We start from the raw sequence: 20,418 nt of genomic DNA on the forward strand, positions 1-20,418 counted from the left end.
CCATGATCAGTAAGGCAAGTTCCAACTCATTATAAGCTGAACTTCTGGTAGGTTTCATGTTGGATCTGCCCCTCAACTCCCAGACGTGCATATGTATGCCAACTTAAATATGAAACAAACATGATTAAGAACATGCTCTTCATCTTTATTTTCTGGTAGAATCTCATCAGTGACTAAAGCTTAATATTTCACCCATCGTTTACCTCAAACCTTTGCCAACAGCAGAATTAATTCATTTAAACAGTCATTCTCTTAAAAAAAAAAAAAAAAGAGTGATTTTCTGGGAGAAGTCTCAGTATGTGCTGTCAACAAACATCTTAAACCTCCATTTGCAATTTAATAGTAGATCCTTTGTCACTAGTTACAAGTCAAATTTATAGTTTAGTACCTGCAGAAATTCCCTCCTGGATATCCAGGAGGCATAACAGTGGGAACTGGGAGCAGGCAGGCAGGAGCAAAGACACACAAGTCCCTATGAATGGTTTTGTTAAGTGACTGTAATAGCTGTCTATTAAGAATCATGTCAGATACAGGACTCACATTCAAAATGGCACTGATACCATCTGCCACATTAGCTGGATCCACCAGCTTGTGGGGCAGGCTGCTGTGACAGGGAACGCTGCTGTGGGTGGTGTCCAGCAGTGCTGTTGTGTTAGCCTCTCCTGCAGCACACTGCACATGGATCCTGTTGGAGATTACACTACATGCACCAGGGCAGCTCTACCATGATAACCTCGGCAGCTAAAGTGACAAGCAGTAGAAGACCTGCTCTCAACTGACAGCTCATCCTGGCTTCAGCATTCAGAGTTTTTGTGTCCTGTACTTAGCTGAGTAGAAAACACGTTTCAGAGATAAACTTCTGTGGGAGGATAAGATAAAGCATCCATCTTGCCACATCTTTGCCAAGCACTTCCCAGGCAGTGAGAGCTCCAAATGCTCTGTACCCTACAGCTGCCCTGTTTATCTGAACCAGCTGGGAGAGATTAGCTGGAACAGGAGCCTTGAAACTCTGAGCGCTGCAGGGTGCCAGTGGGATGGCAACACACTGTACGACTGCCTTGTAAATGTTCACCTGAACAGGTGGTTTTAGGATGCAGGACTTTCTGCCCTAGCCAACTTTGGAGGAAGCTTTGAGCAGGTCAGGCCCCACCGTCATACCACATCACAGCATCCTGGCTGGCTGAGATGAGGAATGTGCCTAGTGGTAAACTATGGTGACATTGGGCTCTCGTAACCTGGGCAGGTGAGTCTTGCCTGGTTTGGGGAAGAAGAGACCTATGAGGCAGGCATAGGATTTAACACATTTCACTCAGTTCTAAAAAGTGAGAGCTACCTTGCATTCAAGTGAATGTGGTGCCACCTTAACAGCACAGTGAAGCCCACTTGTTAAGACTGTTACAGCCTTCTTTTCATACACTCCATTTAACCCAGATGAAAACTCTTTGCCAACACTAATTCACTTGCTTTTGTTGCTGCATTTTGAAACTGATTAATTTGTCAGTCAGTATTTTGACAAGATCAATACAAAACCTTATTAAGAAACTGCATTTATCCCTGGTACATTTCTGCTAATCCTGTGGAAACAGTTTTACAAGACATATTACTCAGTATCAAAAGTTTATACAAAATGGAAATGGGGTTTTGTTCAATCAAAATAATCTTCTATATCAATATCTGGATTCAGGAGATCTTCACCATAGGCTGAAAGATCCATTTGATTTAAAATTAAGTTTTCAAAGGTTTCTTCCAAGTCCGTGTCACCGATCAGCACAGCTCCCACCATTCGGCCACTCTGCATCACTACTTTCACGTACTCCTGTCCCTTGGTACACCTCAGCATCAGTTCATGGTCTGTACCCAAGCCTTGAGCATTGTACTTTCCCAAAACCACCACCTAGCAGAAAGAAAAAGAGAGAGCACTCAGAAGAGCATTGCAGTGGCTTTTAGTACTTCTGCCAGTACTGTTCTAAGCTTCAAAAGACTGATGCAAACAGGGAAATATTTGTCCTGGGGGAACCTCCCCCCTTCACAGGTTAAAAATCTTCACCTTGAACTATCATACGCAGAACCCAGTAACGAACCAGCTACCATGCTGAACTCTGGCTGACGTTATCCAAGGACAGAAACCTAGTGAAATGGAATGTGTGCGCAGAGATGCAGAGTAGAGCAGTTGTCAGTCACCAATTGGAAGTTGTAACACATCTGTAAAGATCATTGCCCTCTTCCGTTTCAGCATTCAAAGTTAGCATGAATGGAGAAAATCTAAACTAAGATTAATTATTACAGAGAGAAGACCGTTTTGTCAATATTAAAGCATCTGCTCAGTGTCAGCAAGTGAAGATAAGTAAGCGACTTGTGTTACTCAGTGGTTGAAGGCTATCAGACTGTGTTTACTTTACCTTGTAATTGAAAAATTTTGTAACATGAGCAAATAGTTCAAAGCTGAAATCCAGATCGATTGATTCCCCTAACGTATCTGCTGCCATGCATTTGGCTGCATACCATCCCATCTGCCTGGCTTGAGTCCACAGCCTCATCTAAAACCAAAGAAAAATAAATTTAAAGACTGAAGACATGTAAGAATGTCTCTGGGCAATGACCTGTTCTCACCAATACATACGGTAGATTTACTACACATAGCAAGGCTGAATGGCTTCTCTTCCAGCCACCTAGATAAAATCATCTGTCACCAACACATGAGGATTATCTACTTATTCACTGGTTTCCATTTCAATTAAACTTTCTTTTCTCCCATCTGTGTAACTTTACAATCAGACTGATGCTCAGCACACACTCATACAATTTGATTTACCTGATGCCACACTGGACTTGGTTCCCAGGACGCTGTGCATATATCTCCAGCTGCATATATGTCTGTCAGGGATGTGTGCATGTGCTTATCCACCTTGAGACCTCCATCTTCACCTAGAGCAAACTAAAGCATTCGCACAACTCAGCAATAACAAAATTAGTAATTTAAACAAAGTAATTCAACTTTATCTGTGTTAAGCAGCCATCTCATTTGTTACTTTTTAACAGCAGACTCCTAAAAAAGTCCAGTAAATTCATTATTCTGTTTAATCAAAACATTTGCAGGTCTAAAATGATATGAATAAACACTACGGGAAGCCAGCAAAGTGCTCTTCTGGGTGCCATGTAGCAGAGAGAAAGGTCATTCAGAGTGAATAATTTATGGCTACTTATTGTCCCATCTAATCTGACTCTATTAGGAAAGCATGACACCACAACAGAAACATATGTTTCAAACCTCTCCATCTCAATGCTCCTTCACCATCAAGGGAAGAAAATGGATCCCCTGAAAAGTGAGTGCCACAGTGAAGTATGTTTCACAACTACCTACGTATCAAGTATTACTTCTTCACATGGAAATGCAACCCTGCCCCCTGCAGAGCTTTTCCTGAATCGTATCAAACCAAGAACCCGTCTAATAAGCAAAGAGAAAACTGGCCTACAAAAGCAGAATTTCCCAGCAATCTCTGCATTCTTTTCTCACTGAGTTTAACAGCAGATCAGTGCTGCATTTTACAACTGATCTTCAAATATCCTTTAAAATCTATGTATGAAAACCAAAGCTTAGAAAAGCATTACATACTGAATAAAATTGTTTAACATGAAACTATGCAGAGTGGTTGGACATCCATGGTAAGATACAAAGCATTAAGCATTATTTCTAGAACACAGTGTGGGTTTTCAAAACATTATTACTGATGCCCCAGGCAGGGGATTAACACAGCTTGCCAAATTTCCAACTGTACTATGTGTGTTACAGGGACACCTCATCTTGAGAGTTCATTTTGTATTTTTACCAAGGCCAGAGAATACATTGCAAACACTTAATTCCTAATCGAACTTCGTAACAGAGGCCTTGAAATATTTAACAGCTCAACATCAGATGTATGTGTCATGGTTTAAGCCCAGCCAGTAACTCAGAACCATGCAGCTGCTCACTCACTTCCCCCCCTTTCTGCCCCCACTCCCAGAGAGATGGGGAGGAGAAATGAAAGAATGTAACTGCCACTGGTTGAGATAAGAACGGTTTAGTAACTAAGGTATAACACAAACCACTACTGCTGCCACCAATAATAATAATGATAAGGGAAATAACAAGGGAAGAGAATACAACACCTCACCACTCACCGACTGATACCCAGCCTGACCCAAGCAGCGATTTGGGCCTTGCGTGTAACTCCCCCCCCGGTTATATACTGGTCATAATGGGTTGTGGTATGGAACACCCCTTTGGCTAGTTTGGGTCAGGTGTCCTGTCTCTGCTTCCTCCTGGCTTCTTGTGCCCTTCCTCACTGGCAGAGCATGAGACTGAAAAGTCCTTGATCAGAGTAAGTGTTACTTAGCAACAACTAAAAACTTCTGTGTGTTATCAGCACTGTTCTCAGGCTAAAGCCAAAATACAGCACTGCACCAGCTACTAGGACGGAGAAAAATTACTGTTACGGCTGAACCCAGGAGAGTATGTTTTCAAAATTTTCTTCGTCTTTATTCATAGGAGGACAGCATTTCTCTTTCTGATCGGAGGAACCACAGAACACCAAATACCCCAACGTGATGGTTTTGCCTGTAACAGAGTTAATTTTCTTCACAGCAGCCTGTATGGTGCTGTGTTTTGGATTTGTGATAAGAAATGTGTTGGTAACACAGGGATGTTTTAAGTGTGCCTGAGCAGTGCTTACACAGTCAAGCCCCCTCTGCTTCTCATCCTGCCCTGCCAGCAGCAAGACTGGGAGTGCACAAGAGTTGGGAGGGGACTCAGCCAGGGCAGCTGATCCCCACTGACCAAAGGGACAGCCCAAGTGTATGATGGTGTGCTCAGCAAGAAAAGCTGAGGGGAAGAAGGAGGAAAGGGGGATGTTTTTAATTAATGGCATTTGTCTTCCCAGGTTACCATTAACACCTGTAAACCTGTTTTCCTGGAGATGTCCAAACCTCTCACTGCCCATGGGAAATAGTGAATGAATTCCTTATTTTGTTTCGCCTGAATTGTCTTTATCTCAAACCACGAGTTTTCTCACTTTTCCAACTTTTCTTTCCAACTCTCTTCCCCATCCCACTGCCAGCCAAAGTTAAACCATATACCCATCATGGAGACAGAATGATCACAAGGCCTGAAAATTCCCAGGGCAGCTATGAACTTCATAATCAGCATCCACGTCGGGATGTTGATTTAAAGCACGACTTCTCTCAATGAAATGATCACATTTATAGCTCTGTTTCCCAGATTCAGGATATTGAAAGTAAATGCTTCCTTCCCAGGAGAAAAATGTGAAGACTTTTAAGATAAGAAATGGTGAAGCATTAACACAAAAATTATTCTAAATATTTGCCACATTAACCAATTATACAAGTGTTTTTCTCTCTTTGTATAGGCTTAATCTTAACAGTGTATATTGTATGTGTACTGTCTACCAGATATGAGGAGCAACATAATAAGCCAAGACAGCAAATGAAATCCATTTTATATTTCCAACATCAGCATACCTGCCTTATTTTGAAATGGTGTACACTGGAAACCTGTAGCAATCCATGTCAGAACAAAAGCACAAACCAGCTGAAAAAAGCTTAGCTCACCTTACTTAAACAAACAAAACAACTTTAACTTCAAAAGAAATCATACTTACATTATTGCCAGCAAGAAATGGTGTAACATTTGGCACAACTCCAGTTGCACTGACAATGAAATTGCATCCATAAATTTTTCCATTAGTTAATTCCACATATACAGGCCAAAGCACTGAAAAAGGGGAAAGTTTTGCCCTGAGAATGTAACCAACAGGCGTTATTTTATTAATTATTTTATTAATTATGTCTTCTAATAAGAGATGAAATAAAAAGGAAAAAAAAATAATCTACTGAGACATCTAACTGATTAGGTAGGGAAAAATAAAAAGAAAAAAGATGTAATTAGAGGTTACCTGTAACCTTTCTGACCTTCACTACAAAAACCTATGAGATTTTGGAGTTTAGCTCCAAGTCCTACTATTAACTTTATCTGGATTTTTTCTGAATCAAAGCCCTTGTTTATAGGGGGAAAATACTGTGTCTTGACATTTGCCACTTCTTCAGACCATTGAGATGTTCTCTGAAGTATCTGGCAACTGCCAAGAATTATCCTATATATAAGTTTCCTGATGCACAGGAAATGCCTCAAAAGCAAAAAGAATGTCAGAGATTTGACTTCCTAGAATTTTATGCCAGAAGTAACTGGCTATTAAAAAAGTATTTTAAATATTAATTTCAATTCAGTGGAATTTATAGACAGATTCATGAAGTAAATGATATTTTCTTCTGTTTTCTTTGAAGAATTATTTCAGTTTTGACACTCAATGTTGTTCTGTTGGAGGTTTTACCTCCTACCTCCGCTATTTTACCTGCTTTACCTCCACTATTAAAATATTATTTTATTGGACTGTTACAAGGTGGCACTACTCTGCATACAGGATTTAGGCAACTTTGTGGTAAAAGGGTCTTATCCATAACATTTTGTAATTTAATTGTAGCCCATAAATCAAATTTTCAACTACTGTAAATTGCTAGAGCTCCATTTGACTTATAAAGGATTTATTTTCCTATTTCCAAATCTGTATTTGCCCTAAAACAGCAAACAGTATCAAACATGCTCCAATACTCCAATCTTCAACACGTTATTTCTGCTCAGTACTGGCACCTACCTTCATCTGGTTCCATGTTCTTCTCTTCTTTAGGAAAAGCCAAAGAAGTCTGTTGCAGCTGTAGAAATTCTTTCTGTAAGTGAATTTTCTTTACTTCACATAGTACTTCAATATGTACTTTATGAGAAAACTGAAGAAAGATTGCCAAAATTGATTATAATCAAAATATGATCTCAAACATGATCAGCAAAAGCAACATTTTTAATAGCAAGTGTACCTTCACCTAAAATGACTTTAGTAAACTGGGAAAAAAACCAAACAAACCAAAAATCAAACCATATACCTCATTCTAAAGCACGACACATTAGCCGAGTTCCCACACTTGTTCCTTTTTTGGCACAGATCTAACCACAGCAAATGGCAGTTTATCTGCTTTTCCAGCAGACACCTAATGTTCCCTGAAATTTCACAAGAACCTAGATTTTTCTGGCACACCAGAAAACATCCTCAAGTTCCCCTGAGTTCACATTAGAAGAATTCAGAACTTAACAGAAAAAAGTAAACTTATCTTTCCTGTCTTTCAGGATTTCAAATCCTTCATTTTTCTGTCATGCATTCAATTCATAATTGCGTATTTCATAAACTTAATACTGATAACAACATTAAGTTTATGTTCTAAATGCTGTAAAAACGAAATATATCCTGTTCCACCGACCCATGTTTCAGCCACTTCTCCTATTCTGAGGTTGAGACAAACTCAGAAAGTTACCTGTTTCTCTTTTGTGGATTCTGGCCTTAAATGGTTTTATTCTTCACTACCCCAACATGTCTCCATGACCTTCAACAGCCAAAACTCCACTGATTAATCTGCTGAATATCCTAAATATCCTTCAGCTGGCATTGTAAAGCTATTTCGGTAGATACTATGACTGTTTAAGAGGTCTGTTTTCTAATGTGTGATGCAAATGCCTAACAGCCAAGAGATTAATAAATACAAAACTGACCAAAAAATAAAAGGATTTTTACTCTTCACGATGTTCATCCCCACTACCGATTTTATATTGCATTATCTGCTGTGAAAGCAGACTGATGTTCCCTGTACCTTTGTACAAATCCTACTGTAAGTATGGCAGCTAAAATGAAACAGAGGCCCCACTGCTGCTGTTTAAAGCGAAGATTGACACCAGTCCTACAGAAACCTACAAACCAACATTTATATTTCAATCTGAAGAGCAAATTGCTAAAACCATGCCAGTGGAGCTGATTAGCCACCTTCTTCCTGAAGCAGAATATTACTTTATCTGTATTAACATGCTTTCCTGTTAAATTCTGATGGAACAGGAGAATCAGTTAGAGCATTATTTTATTTTTCTAATAATCCTGAATGTGACATTGCATGTTCTGTCATCCTTACCCACTTAAAGCAACATTTAAACAAATACATAAGTAAGATGATGACCATACCTCTTGAGTCCCTTTAAGACTTAAACCCTCATGCCAATCAGGGCCTAAGGCACTGCCCAGTTTGTCAGACGCTGCTGTAGGTCTTTCTTTTTCCTCACTTCCTGAGGGAAAGAGATGAAGATATCAGATTTAGCATGCATACTTCACGGCCTGCAGGTCTGGTTACTAAAAGGAAAGACAAAAGCGTGTAATCCAAAACCTGTTACTTTGCAGGCAAATCAGACTCCAAGCCAGTATTTTTAACACCTTGCAACTTTACACCTTTCATTACTTCACACATCTCCAAACCAACCATGCCCCTGCTGGATGCCTGTATGGACCCTTAAAAGCCAGCCAGACACCACAGCACCACAGTTCTGGAGACCCACAGTAGACTTAGTTGCTTAATATCACTGCTAATCACTGTTTGCTAGCAAATGTGCACTGGCCCCTCTTTTGCACGAAAGTGAAAGTTTTAGCATAGCATGATACATATGATGAACACTGGGTGCCATTTGGTGATGTTCTGGCTGACTCTTTTACAATTTATTCTTCTGACTTAGAACCATGGTTTTGTTTTTTTTTATTATTATTCTAGTCATATACATGTTTGTGTAATGTTCGTTCATTCAGTTCTAGTTGACTGTTGTTATTAAGATTGCAGTTTCACTGCATCAGTAATAACAACCTGAGGGGTTTCATCTGGTCCTCCAACAGCTTATTATGGGAGAGTTCCTTCCTACATAATGCTGCCATGTATTACAAGTATTACAGAAAACAGAACAAGTTCTTCAGCAGGTGGAATACAGGAAATTGAATGAGAACTTGGCACCGATATAAAAGAGCACTTTTACATGCTGCCATGTCTCTACATATATTCTGAATGGGGTTTTATATCTCTTTTTTACTTTTTTTTTTTTTTAAAGAAGGGAGTGCTACTAATAACAGCAATCCTTATTTATGACCTGCTATATTAACTCATCTTAAGACTGTTAACATTAAAAACTGCTGCTGCAGTGTTAGAAGACCAAAACACCATACCTTCCATTGTGTACTTGGTTCTTTTACATTCAATTGGAGTCTCTTGTTTTTCAGCAGACAGCTTTGGAATGAGAAATTCGGCTGCTCCTGCATCAAAGAAAGTGTTCCCAATGGCTTTGTCTTTGATAGCCCAGATCACTTCACAGCCTTGAATTTCATACCTGCAGACATTTAAACAATGGATAAAGTCACAAACTACCTGAAAAGGACCTGACTCTTAGCAATGCAACTAGAAGTGTGACAGGTTTAGTTCCAAAACCTAGAAATAAGGGATCCAAGACATTTAAACCTATCAAATCCACCACTGCTTCTAAGTATTTTCATAAGGAACCCATTACAAAAAAGAGATTAAAATCTCTTCAAGCTGAAAGGTCAAACTTTCTCATCAGCACAACCTCAGCTGCACCAGGGTGGAGGGTAAGGGGAGGTAGATCAAATTTATGATATTACTACTTAGTATTTCCTGCTCCCCACAATTTAAAAAATGTGCATTTTTCCAGACTGCCCACTGCTAAGCAGCGGCATTTGGATCTTGTTTATACTACCTGGAACATGAACTGGTAGAGACATGCAGAAAACAATTTGGTGAAAGTGGAAAAGTGATTCCCTGCAACACAAAACAAGACCATATACTGGCATAATATAGGTGGTTTTGTAACGTAGCAGACTGAAGGACCACATGGTTCAGTAGCCTACCTGTGACAAAGGCCACATCAGACACTTCAAAATCTCTGTCAGATTAGATTCGGGTGGGTGCAAGATAAACTGCCTCTTTATTCCCATTACACCTTCTGTTTCCAGAAGTCAGACAAGTTTTATAACTTAAATATTGCCCTTATTAGCCTTAACAGAAATCTCTGTTGGTGCCAATTCAGGCACTGTACATTCTTGGTATCTATGTGCCAAAGCTTCTTCTGAAGCTTGCTGAATTTTATGTGACAGTAAGCACCACTACACTGCAAAAAAAAATTTTAATCAATTTTGCTACTAAATTCTTTAAGCGCTACGATTTTATAAGCCAACCTTTTCCCAAACTCATGCACACCAGAAAAGATTTTATTTGCACATCTATCTTTAAAACGTAGTCATTTACTTACACTAATTCAAGTGCAATCCCGCCATTTCCTACCACTACTATTCTCTCAGCTTGAGCCAAATTCTTCTGGAAAGCCTGCATTAAGAAAGGAAAAAAGTCTATTACAACTTAGGTCATATGTTCCCTCACACTGATCCCTTATACGCTTTTCAGTATTTTCTTGCTCTGCTAGTCTCTTATTTTGATCTTCTCAGATTAATGATACACATTTACTTACACCAAGATCTGGTACAAACACTCATGAAACCTGTGAAGTTCTAACACTGAGGGATGAAGTTACTGGTAAAGCCTTACAACTCTCAAATTGAGACAGGAGAAGTCAAATAATTACATTTAAGCCACTTAGAGACCTTAATAGAATCCAGGAGACTTTTCTCCATCCTAGAGACCATTAGCATTGTGATATCTATTAATCCAGTTTTATCACAACTTGCATAACTTTCACAGCAATCTGCATAACATTAAAAAGGCAAAGATACAGAAATTTGGGAGTTTAAAAAATTCCGATCAGAAATCAGGAACTTAAAAAAATATTTGTAGCAAATCTGAGAACCAATTTTATTTTGCAAAAAGCTTTCAGAAAGAAATGAGTCTCCAAATAATATCTTAGTGGCAAGAGAAATTGAAAAAAAAAATGAAAGACAATACAGCCCAGTGTTTTTTTAGATCATAGTCATGATTCTTGATTTGTCTGAAACAAAATACTTGAAGTGGCTCAGACCAACTACTGCAACTATACAAAAATCTGTTCATCCATACTTCCAGTTTACCTGACTAATTGTGTCAGAGAACCTGAACTGTAAAGACCAGGAAAACTGCAGTTCTTTAATCCCTTCAGAGAAGGATGCTCAAGTTGTACCAGAAGGAATTAGTGAACTCAAGCAATCATCATTTAAACAACAACAAAACCCAACCACAAAACAAAACAAAATCCCAACAAATCCAACCCCAGAAACAAGCATTTTCAGCCTTATTCGAAGTTCAACATCAGCTTTGATGTGAGCTCAGTCTACTGTCTCCCACTGGCAGACAGTGGATACACATGGAAGACCATAAGGCAACAAGCACCAAGCACATGATACTATCCTGCAACATCCTCACAGGTTCTAGACACCACTGGTGCCACTCAAGTGGCATCTTTCTCTTCAATTTAGACAAGGTAAATGCATTGAGGGCTGTCTTTTTTGTGGTTTGTTGTTTGGGTTTTTTTTCCCTTCTATTTCTTTCTTTTTTTTCCTTTTTTTTTAATCTCAGCTAAAGTTTTAATATCTAAACCAACCAACAACAATTTCATAGTTTCACAGCAGTTTACTTGAAAAAGTACCTCCTTTTTTATTCTCAATGTCAAACTTTATTTGATGAATTACAGTTCTTATGTTGTGAAGAAGCAGCGTTCACGTTCACCTTGCCTCCAATTCTGAAGACCTACAGCACTGAAACCTCAGTTTCTACTTCTAAGCTGAAGTTTTAGTCTATTAAGTTATTCCTCAAGTGAAAACTTTCCCACATCTTTTACTGTAACTGTAACTTTTTATGTACAATGAGGACAAGCCACAGTAAAACTAGGAAGACAAAAAAAAGCCATTCACTAACTTTTCACTGTGAGAAGTAGCCCTTCATATCATGTACCAGGTACACCTCCTCACAGGAGTTTCTAGTAGTGCTTACTTCCTGTTTATGTTTTCAGATTGGCTTCTGCCTGAAGGGCAAAAGATTCCATTAATTCTAGATTACCATGTTAGAAATACCATCTATGAAATATCTATAAACTTAATAAATTTACTGACTAATTAAATAGCCTTAAAATACCACTAAATAAATTAGCTGCTACTGAAAGTCTTCTTACGTAAGGATATATGACAACAAACATCACCTTATGTTTTACCATTTCACTCCACATTCATCTTTATTATTTTCCATCAGAATCAGGAATATATTTTATACTTATATGTCCAAACCACATTTACCTGTGCACTGTCAGTATCCCGGATTCCTAATACATACGGGTTTCCCTCAAAAATCAATTTTGGTTTTGCTCCAGCACACAGGCAAATTTTGTCATACATATATTCTTTCCCATCTTCAGTGAAAATTTTCTGTTAAAAGAAAAAATAAAAACCTATTGGAGACATCTAACAGAACATCAGCATTTCTTCTCCTTCATAGCACAGTATTCTGCAGATATTAAATGCTGTAACTGTCTTCTTAAAGAGCAAGCCTTCATACTCTCATTGTGTGTCATTTATCTGCATTACATTCACCACACCCTTACAAGCCTAAGTGTATGCCCTCGTACGACTGGTGAAACCGAAAGCGGACACAGTGTTCTCAAAGAAATGTGAAATACAAAGATTACCAGTTGGTGGCACTCTGTACTTACTAGCTGTGCTACGGAACAGGTTTTCCACGTGACGAATATCCTCCCCACTCCAGCAACAGATGTATGTCTATGCACTATTATATAGTAGCAATTAAGATTCTCATTCAAAACCTTTCAACAATGGTAGACCTGTGTTAACCAGGCAGAGGCCAGAATACAGTTTAGAAAGGCGGCAATTTCTGTCCTTTGCTAAAGAAAAAAGGTAGGCACTAAACCAGCTACATCATTCTGCAACAAAGCAGTACTTACATTTCACTGTTTTATGACTTTTATGTGTTCCTTTCCAAACTAGAAGCTAACCAGTTTACAGAGGTTTTGCATAACGAGAGTTGCTACAGGTTTTAGACAAAAGATCCTCCAAATTATAGTAATGATCTAAGTAGAATTAGATTCAGAGTATTCATAGAATCTAACTGGGATCATACCTCTGTGACTTAAAATGAGCATAGTGCGGTTTGGATTTGAATGTGAATTTGTGATAAATGCATGCTGAAGTGAAAAGTAGTATGTGAAGCTGACACAGACACTATCAAGGATCTGGACCTGCTCATACTTGTAACACATTTCCTGATTAAAAAAATGAAAGCAGGAAAGGTGAAAACATTGCTTCTTTCAGGACTTCTTTTTTTTTTTTTTTTGTAACACAAAATTGTTAATATTGGGTCTCAGTAGCAACAAGCAGTAACTCAGGAATTGGCCAGGTTTGCAATCAAGGATTACAGAAATGTTCAGACACCTGGATTCATTCAGACACCTGGATTCACATACAGTTTTGGTTTCACTGACTGGGTTCTCTTTGATTCCAATCAGGTTTTCAATGATCTCTCTCTAAGGTGTCAAATATTTCAATCTAAAACATATCGTTTCTTAATTTACAAGTAATTTCTGATCTACAGTATTGTCCTCTGTATGTATTTCTACTTGAACAACAGTGTGAGTGATAAATGAAATTAAAGTTAAGAAGTTTTTTCTTGTAATTTTGGTAACTTAACACTTTAGTACTCAGTGTTCTTGAATAGAATTTCACACCCTAAACTTTCAACCATTTCTTTTTTTTTTTTATAAATAATTTGAAAAGCCACATAAAAGACAACACACTAGCTTACATGCTCATTGCTTCTCAATTGTTTCACTCCAGACTGTATAACTTTAATATTGGGATATCGTTTTTCTAATAGGGAACTCGGCTGCTCTTCCACATCAAATTCCTCAAGTGTTTTAGAGACCTGTAGAAAGAAGAGAGGTATTTAAAAATGTGAATTATTTATCTCCTTTTTCTGAAGCTTGTAACAAAATATGTTATGTTCACTTCCAGTAAAGGAATCACAACATAAAGCCCATACTGTCTCAAAACATGTTATCATGTTACTACTAAAGGCTCCTTTTTATATACAGAATCTTTTCATGCCTGTTCCTGGTATTCTCTTTAAAATAAAATATAATCTGGTGACATTGTCTTCAAAAAACTCTTGCTGCAGGTAGTTGGCCCTCATGTCGGGAAAAGGGCTTACTGTTCTTCAGCTTGTATGCAGGACATAAGGCAAGTGTTCAGGCAAAACAGATTCAAGATTACCTCAATACATTTACTCAGCATCTCGTCCATAGTCACTATTTGGTGTTTCAGAGACCGGGGTGGGGGGGGCTGGGGGTGGGAAAATAGAATCTGGGAAACATTCTAAGTTATGCTGATTTTCTGGGTTTCTTCCAGAAGGGGGCCTCCAGGCCTTCAACTTTACAGAATATTCAAAGAGTCTGGCTCACAGCTAGGAACCAGAAAAGACACCATGCTTGCAATTCAGAGAGAAATTAAGATGCTTGTGTCCAAAACTTAAGATTCTGCTACCTTCAAATAGTGTTTAGCTCCTCCCTTACTCTTCAGATGCTGAAACTTGTGCCAATGTGAATTACAGACTTTACACTTTTGCATGTTTAATGTCTTTCCTGGATACTCATGACCCTACTGTCAAATCTCTCAAGCTCAGAAGGTATTTTTTAGTTTCATATTACTCTACCAGTCTCACAGAGAGCTCCAAGTCTCTCAGCTATCTTCTGAGCATTCCATTCCTGGACAAAAAACAGAGTTGGAAAAGGAAGGGATGCTGACAGCCAATTACAGGTACTAAATGCAAAGACCTGCTTTTCAAATCTCTTTCTGCTTTATTCTCCCCTGTAGTGATCTGAATTAGGCATTCATACACCAGGAAGAATTACAATAAAACTAGGCTGTCAGACAAACTGCAGAGTGACCTTTCTCTACTTGTAGCGAGATATGCCACGCCTGCTAGATACCATGTTTCAAAACCATGGTATTTTTATGGGTTTAAACTTAAACAGGGGAAGTTCAGGTTAGATATAAGGAAGAAGTTCTTTACTGTGGGGGTGCTCCACCCCTGGCAGTGGTCAAGGCCAGGCTGCAATGAGCCTTCAGCAACATGGTCTAGTGTGAGGTGTCCCTACACGTCAGGAGGGTTGAAATTAGATGATCTTTAAGGTCCTTTCCAACCCTGACCATTCTATGATTCTATGAAAAAGAGAGTCATGACAATAAATACCAGGTGCAAGTCCAGCTCTTGGTGTCCTTTCTCTGAGAGGTAAACCAAACTTCTTACCAGCTGGCAGCTTTGCATCCCAAGTTATATGCAATACAGTCTGCAACTCTTTCCATGGCTCAGCATAAAGTTCCCTCAGAGAGGGAAAAACAGCAGTGCTTTCTAAGATCTGGGTACCTCTGTGAAACCAGCTTAATGAACCCACAGACAGAAATCTGAACTCATGTATGGATTTAGTTTTCTTCTTCAAACTAGCAGGAAAGAAGTCACCGAATCACCATCTGCTGGACATGTAGATAAAGCTGAAGGCAATTCCACAGAAATTTCCCTTTGTTACTTGTCAGAAGCCTGTTTCTGCACGAAATTCAAACATACTACCGTATATGAGAATCGCTAGTGAGACTATGTTTCTTCAGCAATTTATACCAAAGACATCATTTCAGTGCTTGAAATGAAGCACCCCTTAGCAAATCAGTGAAATAATGCTCCAGTAACTTGGAAAACACTTCCACTACGTAAGTATCCTTTGCTCGAATGGTGTGAATATATTCACAATTACTGATGATTAGGAATCACTATAATGTATCTCAGTCCTACTAACACCACGGAAGTCACACTGATGTGAAAGCAAGTTTAAATTTGTAAGCATTTTCAGCTCTAGGTTCTAAATTACATGTACATACGCAAACTTCTGAAAAGGTCTTACCGTAAGAAAAATTAAATTGTTCTTACCTGTCTGAAATTCGTTACTGCTTTTATAACTGGAGAAGCTGTCATTAAAAAAATGTCTTCTGATGGGAATTCCATGGCCAGCTTGTAAAGAAACAGAAATAATGATGAGTGAGTACAATCAATAGATTTTGACTTTAATACAAAAAAAGTATTACCAAAAAGTAATATGTATTACTACACTACTTTAATCTAGTGGAATCCTATTGGATAAACGCTACTTCAAGAGTGTTTAAGTACTATCCATAAGAGTGATAACAACTGAAAAAAACAGAATTTGGAGACCCAGGATCTTAATTCTTTCCACACAAATACATCTTCATGAACTGCAGCCATGGTATATGGGACTACACAAATGACTATTTTTCGCAGTATTCTAAAGGCCAACTGTAGTAGCAGACTATGACCATGTGCTTTCTGGAGACACCCAGTTGCTGGACATACTTTTTTTTACTCATATAGAAGTGAATAATTGTCCCTAACATATGCTTCACACATTGTAGCTGTACGTGTTGTATTGACAGACAATAAGAAGAAAGATTGACATGTAGCACACTGTGCTGCAGCAGCTGCTCTCAGCTGTACCAAATATGACTCAGAAAAACTACAGAATGCTGTAGAAAACACAGGATCATATTCGGCATCTTTATTAATGACAGACAATGGAATTGAGTGCACCCTCAGCAAGCCTACAGATAGTACAAAGCTGTTGTGATGTAGTTGACATGCTGAGGGAAGGAATGCCATCCAGAAGGACCTTGACAGGTTTGAGGAGTGTGCTCATGTGAGCCTCATGAAGTTCAGCAAGACCAAGTGCAAGGTCCCACACCTGGGCTGGGGCAATCAACAGTATCAGCACAGCTTGGGTGGTGAATGGATTGAGAGCAGCCCTGCAGAGAAGACTTTGGGGTACTGGTGGATGAAAAATCAGATAAGGGCTGTCAACATGTGACTGCAGTCCAGAACACCATTCATATCTTGGGCTGCATAAAAAGAATTGTGGGCAGCAGTTCAAGGAACTCCACCTGGAGTAGATTAGGTTTAAGTAAGAAATTCTTTAGTGTGAGACACTGGAACAGGTTGCCTGGAGAAGCTGTGGATGCTCCATCCCTGGAAGAGTTCAAGGCCAGGCTGGACAGGGCTTTGAGCGACCTGACCTAGTGGAAGAAGTTCCTGCCCTTGGCAGGGTGTTGGAACTGGATGATCTTTAAGGTCCCTTCCAACCCAAACCATTCCGTGATTCTATGTAATAATCATCAGATGTATCCTGTGATTCAAAATTTTAAGACTGATATAAAGTACTTTGCATCACTTACATATGCTCAAATGCTTACCCCTGCCCTCTTATTAAGATTTAATGGTTGTTTCAAACTTTCATTTGGTCATATTAAGTTTGTTGCATTTCTTTACCTTCTAAAATACTAGGATTAGAAATCTGCCACACAGAATATATATCCATACATATGGAAATATATAAGTCATCACAATCCACAAAGAAATGTTGCAATATAAGCATGAAAGGCAGAAATTACGTAAGACATGAAACATTTACGACAGAGAAAATAAATCTAACTCAAACTCAGCTTCTAAGACATTTTGTTGGAATATTTCAAAATTTACTTAAAATGTAAGTAACTCTGTATTAATTCTTTTGAGACATGACATGACGCAATGATTGTTCTCAGATAGCTGCCTAAGAAGTCTGAACTACAAGACATCATATAACGAATACCCAAAATGCAACATGATGGACAAGTTGTTTATTGCCACTGTGCTCCACAGAACCATACTTGCTCAAAATCGGGACTGAGAAAAATTGTGTCCAATCCTCTTATTTCAAGTTTACCCCCAGCTATGGATGTACAATGCAGAAATCCGTCTAAAACACACAGCACCACTTTTAGTGGTCTTGGTGAACCAAAACATTGGCCAGGAGACCACTAATGCTCACTGACAAAGGGCTTCCTGCATTACTAAGATGAGAAAAACAGGCAAGTCTCTGTCAACACATAACAATCTGATTTGGGTTTTTCCAGGTTAAAAAGTAAGGGTGAGGGAAAGAAAAGGAGTGTAAGAGAAGAGGTGGAATCACAGCAGTAACTGGCACTCTGTGAGCTTTGGAAGAAAACAAAAGAAACTCTGTGGCACTAAAACAGCAAAAGGCATCTTCAAAAAACCAATAAATTTAGGCCCTTTTATAGCAATCTTAAACACTGCAGGCATCCAATGTATACTGGAAATAAGCGTGTTGTGAAACAGGATCATAACAATTGGAGACAATTCTAAATTACTTCCAGGAAAACAAGTCTCTGGGAATATTAAATGTTGACCTAAATCTTATTCTTACAAGCACATAAGGATATACAAAATCCTTAATTATGTGAATGGTTTAACAAACTTTTAAGGGATTAATTCATACAAATACAGGATTTAAGTGTCTATAGTACAGAGACCACACGTTACAATAACCATGAATAAAAAGAAAAATCCCCTCAAACTAATAAATGGCAGAATCAACCCAGATGCATAAAGATGGAGAACAGTATCAATATTTTCTTTAATCAGCATGTAGTTTATACAACGTCAGAAATGAAATAGTATCACTCCATCCACAGACAATAGATGGTTGAAACACAGTCTTTAGACTGCTTTGTAGTTTCAACAGCTAAATATTTTTCAACTGAACTGTAATCTGCATCATTCTGTTCTACATTATAGGTACAAAACTGTATGTACAAAATTGCCTCCAATTACTGATACTTTTAAAATACCCTGAAATTAGAAATCAGACAAATTTGTTTCAGAGTTTGAACTCATGGAAAACTGCTGAGATTGGCACACAGGTGTACAGCCCTAAACATGGATCCAAGAAAGACATAAAAAGGCACACATCACAGCAGCGTTCACCTTAGTTGCAGTACGAGCCTTTATGCCTGTAAATAAGGCATGCAGTGCTCCCTTCTGATCTCTTGACTAGCATACAGAATGCCAGCCTTCTCAAAGTTTTTATCCTTTTATGAAGTGGTCCTAAGCCTTGATGAGGTTATTAGCAGTTCAGTTTTAATCTCTCAGCATTTCTAGACAGATAAACATTATTATAGTACAACACCGTTCCCCTGGAACTGTGGTTTTTTTTAAGAGGAATAACGAATTTCTTAAAAAATGGGGTAATTACTAACTTAATGAGACTACTTATGCAGTTACTATATAAATGTAAAGAACTGTTCTCTATAGAGGTTCCTACGCTGGCTCTGGTCGGAATTAGGGAGTGCTAGGTCGACGCTGCTGCCCGTGACCAACACGTCACCCGCCGTCTGAGGTGCCCATACCCCGCTGTCCCCCCGCAGCCGCGGGCCGTCGTCTACCAGCGGCGGGGGCGGGGGAGGTGGGGAAAGCGCGCATGCGTGAGGCGGGTAGAGGGGCCCCGGCCTTTTACCTTCTCCGCGCAGGTCACCCCTGCAATTCCTCCGCCCACCACCACGAATCGAGTCCGCGCACCGCTATAGGCCGCCGCCATTTCCCCGCTTGCTCCCCGGAGCGCCGGGCCTCGGAGAAAGGAAGACGGTGTTCGAGACCGGCTTCTCGCTGCCGCCTCTTCGCTAGGGTGCGGGACGCGGCGGCGCAGCTCCGCCTACGGTGCGCGGCAGCGCCCAAAATTGCTCCGCTGGCGGCGCGGAACTTCCCGCAGAGCAAGGGCTGTCTCTCTTCGGACGCCAACCCCAACCCATCCCTTTCCACTGTTTTTTATTTCTTTTCTTACTATTTTTTTTTTTTTTTTAATTTGGAGTTTACTTTCTCCACTTCCTATTACAATACCTTCATAGGTCTGAACGCTGAAGGGTTTTGATGGACTTTGTCAAGGGACCAAAGAGAACAGATAGCAAATAGTTAGGATAAAAGTTAAAAAATACATTTAGGCCTTTTGTCATTTCCTTAATAGGAAGTCAAGAGAACAAAACATGGCAATATGGGAGACTGTGTTTTCCCTAGGCTTACCTTTTCCCCATCAGCTTTAGACACAATATTAAAAGTATAATTTAGCATGAAGTGTGGAGAGGAACATGAAGCTGATGTTCCTGAGGTGCTCCTCTACCCTCTCTGTAACCCTCCCTTCATGAGGCATAATTGTACTGTGCAGAAAGGATGCAGCACGCAGAGCCTGGTTTTGGTGGTGGTCAGTCATTGGAGCAAATGACTTTGCTGTTTACTTCCTTTGGTTTTGAGTAGGATAAAACCTGCTGCTGTAATACGATATACTCCAACACTGGACGTTTAAGATTAGGCTGGACAAGGTACTGGGACATCTAGTCTGGGCCATGCTTTGCTAGGAAAGGTTGGACCAGATGATCGTTGAGGTCACTTCTGACCTTGGATTCTATGAAGTGTGATAAATTAAGGGAATAAATTGATATATGTGGTAAACTGCTCAGTGATGCCTAGAGTTTGAGATGAACTGCTTAAAATGAGTTCGAGCTTTTGCACTCTGGTTTACCTTAGAATTTTCTGCGTATTAATAAGTGTAATTTTCATTCCAAC

General features: G+C 39.2%; 1 protein-coding gene across 1 annotated transcript; it reads right to left on the minus strand.

The window, feature by feature from the left end:
• Positions 1–1,289: 1,289 nt before the first annotated feature.
• Positions 1,290–19,484, minus strand: PYROXD1 (pyridine nucleotide-disulphide oxidoreductase domain 1). The gene is made up of 12 exons (XM_061444609.1): positions 19,319–19,484; positions 15,886–15,966; positions 13,711–13,830; positions 12,192–12,320; positions 10,226–10,299; positions 9,129–9,289; positions 8,109–8,209; positions 6,705–6,834; positions 5,655–5,767; positions 2,813–2,935; positions 2,400–2,537; positions 1,290–1,894 (listed from the first exon to the last, which is right to left on the minus strand). Exons 1-12 carry the CDS (start codon positions 19,397–19,399, stop codon positions 1,646–1,648), a joined length of 1,500 nt encoding a protein of 499 aa, XP_061300593.1. The 5' UTR covers positions 19,400–19,484; the 3' UTR covers positions 1,290–1,645.
• Between the last annotated feature and the right edge of the window lie 934 nt (positions 19,485–20,418).

Source organism: Pezoporus flaviventris, unplaced genomic scaffold, assembly GCF_033815535.1.
Source record: "Pezoporus flaviventris isolate CSIRO_AGI_PZ_B2104156 unplaced genomic scaffold, CSIRO_AGI_Pfla_v1 ptg000002l, whole genome shotgun sequence".
NCBI classification, from domain to species: domain Eukaryota; kingdom Metazoa; phylum Chordata; class Aves; order Psittaciformes; family Psittacidae; genus Pezoporus; species Pezoporus flaviventris.

What these genes read in the sequence shown, in the direction of transcription:
- PYROXD1 (XM_061444609.1), bottom strand. Translation starts at nt 19,399, where the DNA reads ATGGCGGCGGCCTATAGCGGTGCGCGGACTCGATTCGTGGTGGTGGGC. An exon ending in AATTGAGAAGCAATGAGCAT is followed by an intron (nt 12,321 to 13,710) that starts GTAAGCTAGTGT and finishes TTCTTTTAACAG; the next exon opens with AAAATTTTCACTGAAGATGG. An exon ending in CATTTCTTGCTGGCAATAAT is followed by an intron (nt 2,936 to 5,654) that starts GTAAGTATGATT and finishes CGAATGCTTTAG; the next exon opens with TTTGCTCTAGGTGAAGATGG.